At 44.7% G+C, this 13,274-nt stretch overlaps 1 protein-coding gene across 17 annotated transcripts in view; it reads right to left on the minus strand.

The window, feature by feature from the left end:
- Positions 1-13,274, minus strand: part of FBRSL1 (fibrosin like 1) — a 508,067-nt gene that overhangs the window by 369,876 nt on the left and 124,917 nt on the right. For all 17 annotated transcript variants that reach the window (XM_042035136.1, XM_042035134.1, XM_042035142.1 and 14 more), the window contains exon 2: positions 1,039-1,239. In XM_042035136.1, the coding sequence (XP_041891070.1) occupies positions 1,039-1,239 (201 nt within the window). The remainder of the gene's footprint in view (positions 1-1,038; positions 1,240-13,274) is intronic.

The raw sequence follows: 13,274 nt of genomic DNA on the forward strand, positions 1-13,274 counted from the left end.
GAGATAACCTTCACCATCTTTTTAAATCTTAAAATATTGCAAGTCTGAAAAAACATTTCCAGTAACTGGACAATTCAATCTTTGGCTGTCTGGCACAGGCACAGGATTAGTTTCACGGAACAGAAGGTGCACTTGGGTTAAGCAGTTCTTTTCCTGCTGGAGGAATGGGGAATAAAAAGCACTTTTTATTGTAGTGTGTTTCTCAGCTCAGAACAAATGCTAGAAGGTCAAGTACACTGGTGTTCCCACTGGCAACCCTGTGAAGGACAACTGGGAAAGCGTCCACGGAGAGATGCTGCTGTGCCATGGGGACTGCCAACTGATGAATGCACACTAAGGCACTAACAAATCTCCCTGCTGAGCAGCAGTTAAGTGATAAAAGCCTACCAGCCACAGCACCTTTCCTCTGTCACCTGGCCCTCTGTACACACTGCTGCTCAGATGGGAGTCTCTGGAATCATTCCGTCCAGCATCACAACTCTTCATTCATTAATGCTCTCCCACATTTTAGAAGGGTACACAGGAAAGACTGCCCAGAGCACAACTTCCTCCAAAATGACTTTTCACTTCTGAAATACTTGAATAGTCTCTCCCCCTCAACACACTGTTTTGGGGGTAAGTGAAACTTGATTCACGAGATGGACATATCCATGTTTGCAACTTCTGGGTGCACATTGCCCAGCACACATTCTCCAAAGGAAGTTATGATCTGATGGATGATTTCTAGTTGTGTCCATGACCATAAGAGCCACAAATCTATGCTATGAATCACTGCACTGTCTCAAAGCTGCAGGATACAAGGGAGGCCTGCTCCTTCCTTCCTACATTACTCAGTACACCTGGCTTCCACTTCAGCTTATGGAACCTGCCCTGAACACTGGATTTGTGCACTTGGCCACGAGTCCTCTAAGAGGCATTGCTTTCACCAGCACAAGTCACCAGAGAAGCTGTTTCCAGTGACAACCTCACCTACCAGCAAGGACACTTCGCAGTGGCCAACAGACGATGGTCGCTTCAGATGAGAAGGAATTTCCCTACCTGTTTGGATAGCTTCAAGGGGAGTTTCTTCTTCATCCGTTCCTTGCCTCTTTCTGCCTCTCTCTCAGAGCTCCCCGCATCATTGTTATGGCCATTTTCACTGGGCTCAGCAGATACACAGTTTTCAGATTCTCTAGGTTTCTTGCCTGGATGCCTCTCCCATTTCTCCTTCCGCTCCTGAGGCTTTAGTGACATGTCCTTCTGTAAAGGAGATTAAAAAAAAAGAATGGTAAGTTCTTTAAGTTCTTTGAGGCCACCTTTATGAATTGAGCTGTATAAATATTGAATAAAAACAAACAAGACAGTATGTTTCTTCCAGAGATGACTTAAAATTAATAATTAGGCATGCACAATGCAAACAGTAATTTTAGATTAGATTAGGATGAATACTCTCCAGGCTATGTATTTGATTAATTTCAATGATGCTGGAACTGGCTATGAAAATGAGGTCACTTCAGATTAATTCAGAAACCATACGTCAACAGCACGTGAACAAATCACCATGCCTTAAACTGTTCAACTGAAACAGAGGTGGGTTTTATTTTGTTTCTGATCTCAGAACTAAACACATCAGACCCCCCTTGGGGCTGACAGTCTCTGATTCACAGCAGCATTCATATGGAGAAAGGCACATCTAAAGCCCTACCCGCATTCCCTGAGCCAGAGAGATCAATGGGATCCAAACACACAACAGAGGTTCAACACTTCCAAGTGTTAAGTGTCTGCCCTGAACCAGGGCTGTAACACACAATCTAAGCACAGCTTAAAAGCGGGTATGTCATGTCATAATGATTAACATTGGAAGAGAGATCAGAGAAGGGAATTACTCCGGCTATCCCTGACATCTCTGAGGACTGAAAGCTGAACTCCTGGTGACAATGTACCAAACTCCCTACACACACCGTGTGGAAAAGGAGTTGAAGAAATAATATGCCAAATCACTATGACAGTGGGCCACTAAAGCTAGATAAATGTTCCCTTATGTCTTTTATTAACTGCTCAAGGATAAAAACTGAATTCTTACGAGAATGTTTTGCAGAGTATCTGTTCCAATTATTTTCTTATGTGAGGTAAATCAATTAGGAAATACCTTAAAAGCACTGCTTACTATGCCAAAATTTGTCAGCTTCAGCCACAGATATTTTTCTAAATGCCTTGCTTTTGACTCAAGCAGTTACATGACAGATATTTGTATCTTACATGAATGGAGATCACAATACAACTGCTCACATCAATGCACACACCACCTTCAGTACTGCAAGAGAGCTCATGAAAATCATTAGCTCTCTAGTCTCTCAAAAACTGAAGCCCAACAAAAAAAGAAAATTAGGAACTGGAATGAAATGCCCTGCTGATTGCTCCAGATTACTTCCTCCCCCTCTCCTTTAATTAGTGAATTGACTGCCTCAGTGTGCAACATGCTGATTCCACTCCAAATCACTCACTTGTTTAAAGTTACCCATCCCTGGGAAGTGAGATGATGCACTGGCACTTTAGGGTCACAGACACATTGAAATTAGAACCACACAATAAAATACTTAGAGCTGTTTCCAATTCCAGCCCAGGCTCCCAGACAATCAGCCAGCACCCAACCTCTGTGCACCTTGGGCAGGGGTCCTGTGGGGCTGGAGGCTCGTCTTAGAGCACACACAGATACAGCAAGTTGCAAAACCCCCAAAGATACAACCCCTTCCACCAAAATTAAAATACCTATCACTGTCTCGGAAGTGAAGAACACACCAGAACACAGCTCAGCTTGCCAAGTCCGTAACTAGTGAAAGAGTGAGGAAAATACCTGTCTGGCATTATTCTCCATGAATGATAAAATAAGGAATATAAATCAGTGTTTAGCTGCTCAGTTTGGCTTTTAGTTTAAAGATAACACTTTAAAGCAGGAGTTCAAGATGCCAATTAAGGAAGGTCATATTGTGCTGTTTACTCGGAAGCTACTGAGATGAAAATCAAAATGCTAATCTTCAGTAACTAATCAAAAACTAGCCGCATGGAAATGATATCTGCTAACTGATACTCAGCAAAACATTAGAAACAGAAATCACCACAAATGTGCACTTCTTCACAAAGCCAGATGCAGCTTGTGATGTGACAGCAGGTGCATGGAAGATGCTGCATGAAGTGACATGGACCCCTGATGGGGGAGAAAGGAGGCTGGGGCAGGGGAATGCCACCACCTGAGAGCACCAGCAAATCATGCACTCCTGGCCTGAGGTGCAACATTCACTTCTAAAGATGCCTTCAAAGCCAATAAATTACCATTTTGGTTTAAATTCTATTTGGTTTCACATTGTGATTGGGTCTCTGTTAGTGCTTTAGGGAAAGTCTTCCCTTGGTACCCACACAGCACATTCACTGCAGGTTTTCATACGATTCCTTTCACCACAGAACTGGTCTGGAAATCTGTGTTTTTCTCCTTACTGAATCCTACAAAATTCCCTACTTTGATATGCAGCTTTTTTATCCCTATTTTGTCTGGAGATTTAAGATTTGTCTCATCGCTGAGCTACTAGCAAAATTAATTCATGGAATACAGTTATAGCTGGATCAAAGCCAAGGAAATAATTCATTCACTTGTAGTGCCACTTGCATCCAAGAATCTCAAGCACTTTCCAAACAGCCGCGAATTAAGCCCCAAGGCCGAGGCTGCTCCTGCCTCCAGAGGGAGGACAGTGCAGGGAGACCTGGAGCAGCCACGGGGACAAAGCCACGTCTGGCAGCCTGTGACAAGAAAACCCACTCCAGAGTCCCATTCCCTCCTGCTTCAGCAGAGGACACAGCTCACAGGATTTTTTCCTGAGAAGGCAGGACACTGAACTCAGCATGTCCTTGCTGACAGAGGGTGACAGCGGGGTGTTCTCCAGGCTGCTAAATGCAGACCTCTGCAGCCTCAGGCAGAGAGCAGGAGGGGGCTAATGGGGTTTCTGTTCCTGCCTGCTTTGTTTCCTTTCTATTTGCTCTACTAAAAGAGCCTTCCAGCGATTGCTCTTTTACTAAAGTTTATGACCTCTAAGTTGGGGACCTCACTTAGCACAAGAGCATACTATTTTGGGATGGGCATCTGTGCTTGTACACAGGCAATTGCTAGAAAATTTAAGCACATCCAGAGTATACAGTACCTCACAAGAGTGGACATTTATTGATGTACCTTGACTGACTCCAATCCAGAAAGCCCAGCCTGCAGGTGAGACTGGCCTCCTAACAAATTGCCCCACTGGAGCCTTCCCCCCTCGCAAGCCCAGAGCAGCAGATATTTTCACCCTTTCCATATCATGTAAAGCCTAGAGATTCACACAGTGACAGTACCTGAAGTCAGACCCCAAAGTCAAAAGGTCTCCACATCAGCCTTATGGTTTCTGCTCAACCCAGGAGTCTGCAGACCTGACTACCTTTGCTGTCACAGGTCCAGTAAATCCCCTCCATTCTCTCTTCTCAGTTCCAGAAACAAGATTGCTAAATCTTGCACCAGAATATAGAATACTATTTTGTTCCTTACTATTCATTGCTTCCAGGACTGTCTCCTACCTGTCCTCACTTCAGAATTTCTCTGACACCTTCCAGGGCAGGCTACAGCCTCTCCATCTGCAGCCCCTTGTCTGTCTGGGCTGCAGACGGAGAGCAGATGGTTCTAATTGGCTGCATGGTTACAGATAAGGAAGAATTAGGCCTTTCTTCAGAGCCTCTTTCCTGGCAGTTACTCCATGAAACACACAGATTCTATCTTCCTATTTGTTTATTTGGATGTACAGACACCAAAGAACACTTCATCTGAAAATGGGATTGTGATACCTCCTCCAGCTCTCCCTGGAATACCTTGCACACCAGCAGCTGTGAAGATCCACTGACAAAGACCCTGGCAAAGGCTGGCAACCCAAGTATGTAACTTAGGCTCTGCAACAGATTTTGGGAGTCCACAATAAAAACCTTTGTGATTTTTTTTTTTCCCATCACTATTCAGCCCAAGCTAGTTATGCAACTGTAGCTCTGCTTGCAGTGGATCTGGCAGGAACTTTTAATCACTTGGAACACTCCCTCCTGAAAAGCCACTTTTCTTCTGTCACCAAGGCACAGCTGCAATCTTCAAAGACACTCAAGGTACACACTGCTCAGTTTATAAGTAAAGCCAGGAGTAATGTGGGTGCACAGCCCTCAGCTGTGGAATGAGACTGTTCTTACCCCTAAAATGCCACAGCAAGAGACTTCTGCACAACGGACTCCACGTTGTCTGATCAGGAAATAATGATCAGCCCTGGAGGAGCCTGGCACAAGCTCACATCCCACAGCCATCCGCTGGCTGCAGTTATCACTGCCTGTTTGCTCAGCCCAGCTCAAACTCAGCCTTAATCCTCTGAATTTACACAGCTCTGAGAGCACAAAGTGTGCAGGGGAAGGCAGTGGTTGTAAATACCTTTCATACACAGGGAACACTTAAAGAACCTGAAGAAAGTGTCCAAAACCCACATAGCTAGATGAAAACTGCTGCTGGGATGCAGAGGGTAAAAATAACACCAACAGATAATAAAATAACTATCCTTAGCCCTCAAGCATCAGTTCAAAATGCAGCCCTGGTGCAAAAAACAAGTCCACTACAATCCCCCGTTCCCAGGGCCCATCAGACACTGCAAGGCTCAGCCAAGGACTGGGTTACACTCCATTCCTACCAGACTGCCTCTGCCGACTTCAGAAGATTATATGGGCTGCTTTCCCAGAAGGGAAACAGCCTCTAGCTTCTCTCCACAGCTCTTCACTGCAGCACTTATTCCTTAAGTTGGGGAATGTGAAACATCCTACCAAACATCAAATAGGAGAAGGATCCACACAAAGGAAATAAAAACCACTGCTGTCTCTAAAACTGACCCTGCTTGTCCCTGTTTCTGCCTCCAGCTTCTCTCAAAAAATTGCAATGGAAAAGGCCCTGAGGATCCGAGTACCATCTATCCTTATATCAACTTTATCGTGCAATTAGCAGTAGGGTTGTCAAACATGTTTGTTTAATAGTTCAGGGAGAGATCCTGGCTCAGAAAGGACCTGAAACAGATTTATTTTTAATTAGGTTAATTTTTAAATATTCCTATTGACCTGATACTCAGTTTATAGACCAGCACCACAGAAACAATTGCTGACAATTTTCTCCTGCTTCTGAGTAGACAAAACACATTACAAATACAGACAGGACCACTACTAATGCAAACCTACTGTCCATTTATTTGCATAATGGGGACACAGGAGACAGTCATTCAAATGGCAAGATAATACTGGAGATATACATGAGAAAAGACTAACTTTAAAGCATGGATTTGAAGACCAGTCTGTAGAGAGAGAGAAGCCACTGCAAGAACAGGAGCTAGCACAGTAAGAGATGAATAGCCAACAGGCTAATGAAATAAGGTGAATGATAAGGAAAGGAAAAAAGGGATAAAAAAGGACCACTGAAGAGTATCAGGTAGGACCGCACCAAGGTGACTGAATTTGAACTCAGCATGCTGAACAGGCAGCAAACGCAACTGGAGATCTCGAAAATGAGCAGAAGCACATTTAACAGTGGGAGAGGGGAGAAGTTTGAGCTCTGCTCTGGAGAGCTGTGGGGCAGAGTTTGCTGTCAGTGAGGGCAGCCAGAGGTAGGCACTGCAGAAGGAGGGCTGGCCCAGAGCTCAGCACTGTGGCTCCTTGCTGGAAGCCCCCCCACGGCAGAAGGCCAGCCTGGATTCACTCTCCCAGAGCTCAGGGCACTTTGGGAAGCAGTCTGCTGGCACGTCCAGCCAGACGGCTCAATTTCCACCGATGGGGAAGTTCTCACTTCTCCTGAAATATAACACACACTTGTTTGTTTTACTTTCCAGCCCTCCCTTCTCCCCCACTGTGAACTCCACTGCACATATAACTCAAGCCCCCCCAGCCTCTCAGCCAAAGGCACTAAAGCTGTTTTAAAAGGCAGAAACAAGAGTCTAGATTTGAAGTGACTTTCTTGCTTTGACCCTACATTCAAGCAATGCAATCAATATCAATTAAAATGATTGCAAATGAAATCCTTGCTTGTTTAACCTTGGACTGCAATTCTCCTTTCACAGCTGACATATTCCAGATGAGTTTGGGTCCTGCTTTTTAAAATGCATCACATTTGCTCTGACCCTGTCACACGTTTAGCTCAAGAATAAGATGACTTTTTGACAAGACAGATTTGGAAATGTTAAGACATTTGAAGCTGACACTGGTTTGCAGGTTTATGATTCATGATTTAACTTAAAAATACAAGTGGATGAACCAAGAAACTCGCTGTAATTGAAACACTCAAATTTATTACCAGAGGCTACGTTCCTGTCACCTATGAATAGCTGAAGAGCAAGCTGCCATACTCTGCTGAACGCCCACTTGTTGTGCCTCCCAAGAATTAAGACCTTTGCTTCTAGGACATCAAAGACACAGTAACAAGTAGAGAAAGCTTGGACAAATGTTACTTCAAGACAACATAATCAAAAATCACCAAAAGGAAGGTCAGTTCACTCTACTTTTAAATGCACTTCAATCCACGTTGAATTTACAAGGCTTTGATTGCTCTTTTTGCTTGCATGAGACCTGAATAAATAATGATACAGTGCTGGGCACTATAATTGTTTCTAAAAACTGGGGAGAAAGGGGGTGATACTGTTCCCTTCCTTTTCAATTACTCAAGGAAAAATCCAGTCCTCTCCCTCCACAGTAGGAGGAAGTACCTGGAAATAGAATGTTTAACAGTCATTTGGGGGACAATAAAAGTGAGAATGCACACAGCAAACACCTTCAGTTTAGTAAGAGGTCAAGGAAATCCGCACAGATGTGAGCATATGGTTGTCCATGTTTTTGGTATAAGCCTTTCTCCCCCATCACCCATCGGGGAGGTGGATACACAAAATCTCCCGTTTGAAACTGCACTCCACAAGCTCCACAGGCAGCCAGCCATGATTTTCTCCCTCTCCTGCAATTTCCTCCTCAGAGCCTGCGGGCGCCTCACTGCAGAGATCTGCACCCGTCTTCCTCGCTGCCTACTCACAGACACTGCACAGCTATTAGAACTCCCACAGGTGCTTGCTGTCCATCAGAAAGGAAATGATCCCATTTTAAGCCATCAGTATTTCCTCTAGTGATGGCAGTAAATGCCCGACGAGTGCTCACAGAATTACTGTCAGCGGAAAGTGTGTCAGAGAGCAAGGGAGCTTAAATGATTGAAGGGAAGCTGGGGCACCATTTTCAGGTAGATGAAATGAGGCATGCTGCAAGCACAGCCTGCCCAGCTTTTACAGGCTGCAGGAGTGCTGAAAGGTGCTGCTGCCCATGCACCACCAGGCCACCCTGCCCAGCTTCCACTGCAGATAAAAAGCACATTTTGGCTGAAGCCGCTTTCAGCCAAGATTGGGAGCTCAGCCTGCCTGGTTTATGTTGTGTACAAAGGAGTTGGAGAGAGCTTGTGCCTGTCAGACAGCACCTTCTCCAGCTGATTTGATCGCTGTGCTGCTGGTGCGAATGCTGAGCACAGAGCACATCCTTCCTGCAAAATCCCATCCATCCTCCCGGGAGCTCCTTCCCAAGGGACCCATCAGGGATGGCAGCAGCACCACACACCGCCCAGCATCCCACAAGTGACAGACTATGCAAATACGCCCCCATTTTGAAGAATGTGGCCTGAGGCCACCAATCTCAACTAACTTCCAAAGGTATCCAGCAAGTAAGCAAGTGACAGAGTCAGGCACTCACTCCAGGGTCCAGTGTTTTGGGAAGACATTCCTCAAGTGTGCCAATATCCAAGGACACTGCTGAGCCCAAGCTGATGATAACCAGCAACCACATGCTTCTTGACAGAGCAGCCTCTAAACAGTTAATCTGAACTAATTTCCCTCTCTCCACATTATTCTAACAGGCACTCATTGAATTCAAACAGCTCCTACAGAGTGGCAGAATTAGGACCTGAAGAAGCAGCTCCTTCCCTGAAGCCAGATGTGGCCATTTCATCACTCATTTCCAATCTTGCCAGGAAGGTAACACAGTCCCCAGTCCCCAGCTGGCCCAAAGCTGCCAAAGGAAAAGGCATGAGGATCCTACCAGCACAAACTGGTGCAACAGCTGGATGCATTCATCATTACCAATTTTCATCTAAACTAGTCAGATAAAACCAGAAAAACAATGCTGAGTAAAAATGCCTCCGGCCAGGAATGCTAAGAAATACTACATCTGTCTTTAAAATTAATAACAAAAGGAGAAAACATAACTGTTTCTACCTCTGTTGAGGGGAGAATGTCATGCTTCCATGAGCTGGACTCTGGAAATGGAGTTGAGCCAAGCTGAGGCTGGGCAGATGGACTGGACACATGGCTCATTTACCAAAGACAGGGGCCTAAATTGCTCCCCTCCATCTATACTTCTGCATTTAAAGTTTTGATCTTCACAGTGTGAAATACACAACAACCACAGTATGACTGTACTGACTACCATGTGAGCAGCTTCATTTTGCAGCTGAAGAGATACAGCTATAACCTTAGGGTAGCTTGGTCATGACAAATGTTACTTCAACACAACCTCAGCCTGGTTTCTTAAGTAATTCAAAGCTTCCACCTGTCAAATATGAAGTTTTTCTCTATTTTTTAGGATTCCACCACACGTTCACTTCATGGTAGACACTTTTAAAACACAGCCATGAGAAATGTACTGCTCTTAAGGCAGTAGCACCTACAGCATGAGAGCTCCAGACGAATCTCCCACACGGTGACAGCCTCGAACGCGTTCACTCCACCAGTAACTGCAGACGTTTTGAGACTCTGCTTCCAGCCTACACTCTTTATTCCCACCTTCCAGGAAGGGTGCTGTTCCCAGTGCTGCTGCAGAACAGAGGGGTGAACGTTCCTGAGCTCCAGCAGAGCCGGCTGCGAGCTCCGCCTCAGCCGCAGTTTGACACAGCCTGCACAGAGCCAGCGAACGCCGCGCCAGGAGAGACGAGAGCTCGCAAACTGGCTCCTGCCAACTCTGCTGTAGGGGTGAGAGTCTCCAGAAATAAAAACAGCCATATCCTGATCCCTGGTGCTGCGTTAGAAATTAATTTATGTTTAAACACCATTACACTAGAGGCATTTTTTTACCAACTCTGCAGTTGCCCTCAGTGGTAGGCAAAAATTTTCAGTTCAGCTGTCATGAGCTCTAGAATGTGTATTCAATAATTAGTCCTCTGGTAGTTTCTTCTGGCTGGGAAACAAACGACAAGAAATATAAATGGTTCAACAAGAAGAAATATGTAGAAGCCAGCCTTCTCCAGAAACAGCTGCCCATAGCACATTACTGCAACCTAAGGGGAAAGCTCTCAGCAGGATGACTTGCAGCAGGAGAGAGATGCCTTTCTAACTATCTAAATGACACAAGTGCTGATGAAAAGCCCAGGACGGTGCATCTGTGCCACCCTGGCCACCCCTGCTCCTCCTCACATGCTGCTGGAGAGATGCATTGTACAGTGCAGGCCTGCAGCTGTCAGTCTGGCCAGCAGAGATGGGGCTGAGCACACCACGTGCTTCTGGGCAGCTCTTCTATAACTGGTTTGCTTGAACAAACAACAAGCAGCCAAATGTTTCAATATATCCTTAGGGCTTTCTAGAATAGTTTCAAATATTCTGATATCTGTGGCAGAAGCAAAACATTCATTTATATCCTAGGCAATTGCTGAGAAATGGGAAACATACACTATAGTAGCAGGCAACTTTAATGTATTCTATGTTACAAAACATTTTCAGTCAGAGAGCTCAAAGGTCATTAATAGATTTTCATATGTTTACCGACAGCAGCAATTTCAGGCTCTGTAATTTTAAAACTGCATGTCAGTCTCTCCACTTCCAGCTGTTATTTTAACATTAGATAATGAACACAATGCAAAGGTTACACAATCACTTGAACCAGCTTATGCAGTAGATCCAGTCACACAAATAATTATTAAATTCTAATTACACATATATTATCACTCTTGTTAGAACAGCAGGGCAAATCCTCTTTTATAGAGAGATCAACAGTTTAGAAAAAGAGGCCAGAAAGGTTATTCTTTTTATGTTACAGAGCTGCTCTTCCCTCTCCCCCCATCACCTAAAGCACTGTTGATTTATGAGTCTCAGAAACAACACCTTGTTAACACCTCACCAGTCAGTGCACATCCAGCCACCAGCTCCTGTTTCACTTAAGTCCTTCATAGATCCCTAACACAGACATTGATGCCTACTTAAAATATTCATCCTTGATCAGAGAGACAAAAAAGCATTTAGTGGATACCCAGTATCCTGTTTAAATATGCTGGTTTTTCTCTATACAACTACTTTGAAACTGAGAAGACATCCTCCAAAACTTAAGAGATTTCTCCCAAGGAGAGTGCTGTTATCCAAGCCAAAGCTTTGCAAGACCTCAGGCTTCCATACCATAGGTTTTTATTTTATTTTAATTTTGAAGGAGAAATAATTGTAATCATCTGATCTGACTCTTTTATCATGCAGCCAAATGAGCAAAGTCACCCAACTGTGGTCTCAGGGAAATTTTGGATGTGCACTAGCAAACTATCCTCTTACCACATAAGAAAAACAGCAGATTATGTTTTGCTCATCTCCCTCAGTTTTTTTCCTCTCTATTCCCAGGCAGCGCAAAGTCTTACTCGCTCTGGTTTATTCCGCCCCAATCCAGCTGTCAGTCACACAGCATGGAACCTCAATGGGAATTGAGGAATCTCAGCCACAAGATTTAGCTTTGAAGCAGGACAGACCAGCAATGTCCCTTTGTGCGACTGAGGTCTCCTGCGGTGACAGCAACGCTACCCTGGCAAAGTGATGTCTCTCTAATCCCCAGTGCATCCTTAGCCAGCCATGAATTTCACACTGGGAAATTCCAGGCTTTGACATTAAATAATTCCAGCTGGGGTTTTCAAAGGATAAGAGATAGGAGTCCAATCCCATCACATTCCAATAGGAAGCCCTTACGGTTTGGTTTATTTTCTTTTTAAGAAGGAAACCCATATTTCATTCTCATTTCCAGCCCCGTTTCCTCTGGGACATGAAATTGAAAGCAAGGAACGGAGGGCAAGTGCGGTGCTAATGGGAAGAGAGACTTCCGAGAGACTGACAAATGACACCACCAGTTCCTGGGTACATCAGCTCGCAGTGGGCCATACAAGAAGGAACAGATACATCAGCACATCCATTACTGTTCCTGAGGAAAAGGAGCCTCTGCACTTTGCCTGGTTAGTCTCACTTGCCACAAAGGAAGAAGTAACCAAACAAACCATCAGGACAGCACACAATTAAAGCATAAAAGCGAACAAACGCAGCAAGCTGCAGTGAGGAGAACATGTGCAGAATGGGAATGATGTGATCCACTCAGCCAGGCATGTCAGATACGGCCTGGGGCAGGCAGAGCTGCCAGGACAACGACCCACTGCAGAGACAGAGCTCGGCAGAGCAGGTGCTGTCACTCACTCCACGCTCTCTCACCAAATCCAGAGCCAGTGCTCCAAGTTTTCATCGGCTTTGACACTCTCTTTCCATTATGTTTAGAGGACCTCAGTCTTCCCCCAACCAAGAGGTGCTAAGCTGGGTCTCTTTACAACCATTTCCTCAATTCCCATGCTAAATTACAAGTTTCTCTTAATGCTTGGCTTTTAGATATAGAAACTTTCAGATATAAAAAGCTTTCAGATATAGAAACAGATATCTGCACTTCCCAGATCTGAAACTGAAATCTGGCTGGCTTGTAGGACATTTTTCTTCCTTACTGGAACAAGACTTTGTCAGTCAGAGACTAGAGAAAGGGGCATTCATGCAAAGTTTTCCATTTGCTAGTAGCCTTCAACTTTGAAAGACAATAGGGAATTAAAACATGATACAGAGCAGCAACTCTCATCCCTGCTGACCCACTCAAATTAGTTAAGAGTGCTTGAACATCTGATTCTTGTACATCTCAGAGTTCAACTTTGCCTCTCATTTTCTGTTCACGGCACCTTGTCAACAGTAAACATCACAGAGGAGAAATACGGATGCAACACACAGCACAGGCATAACCCTTTGGCAAGAACCAAAAACCCAGTTAATGTGAGAAGGGTTAAGACAGAACAGATGCAACCAGAGACTCTGGGGAACAGCCTGTGTAGAAGCAGGGTTTCTTGTGATTACTTCTGTCTTGTAGTTCTTAATAACCCACATCACAGCTGACATCTCCACTTCCTTATGTAGATAACCAGA

The sequence above is a fragment of the Corvus kubaryi genome, unplaced genomic scaffold (genome assembly GCF_017639235.1).
Source record: "Corvus kubaryi isolate FWS band 111438036 unplaced genomic scaffold, C.kubaryi_AGA036_p1.0 37382, whole genome shotgun sequence".
Taxonomy (NCBI): Eukaryota; Metazoa; Chordata; class Aves; order Passeriformes; family Corvidae; genus Corvus; species Corvus kubaryi.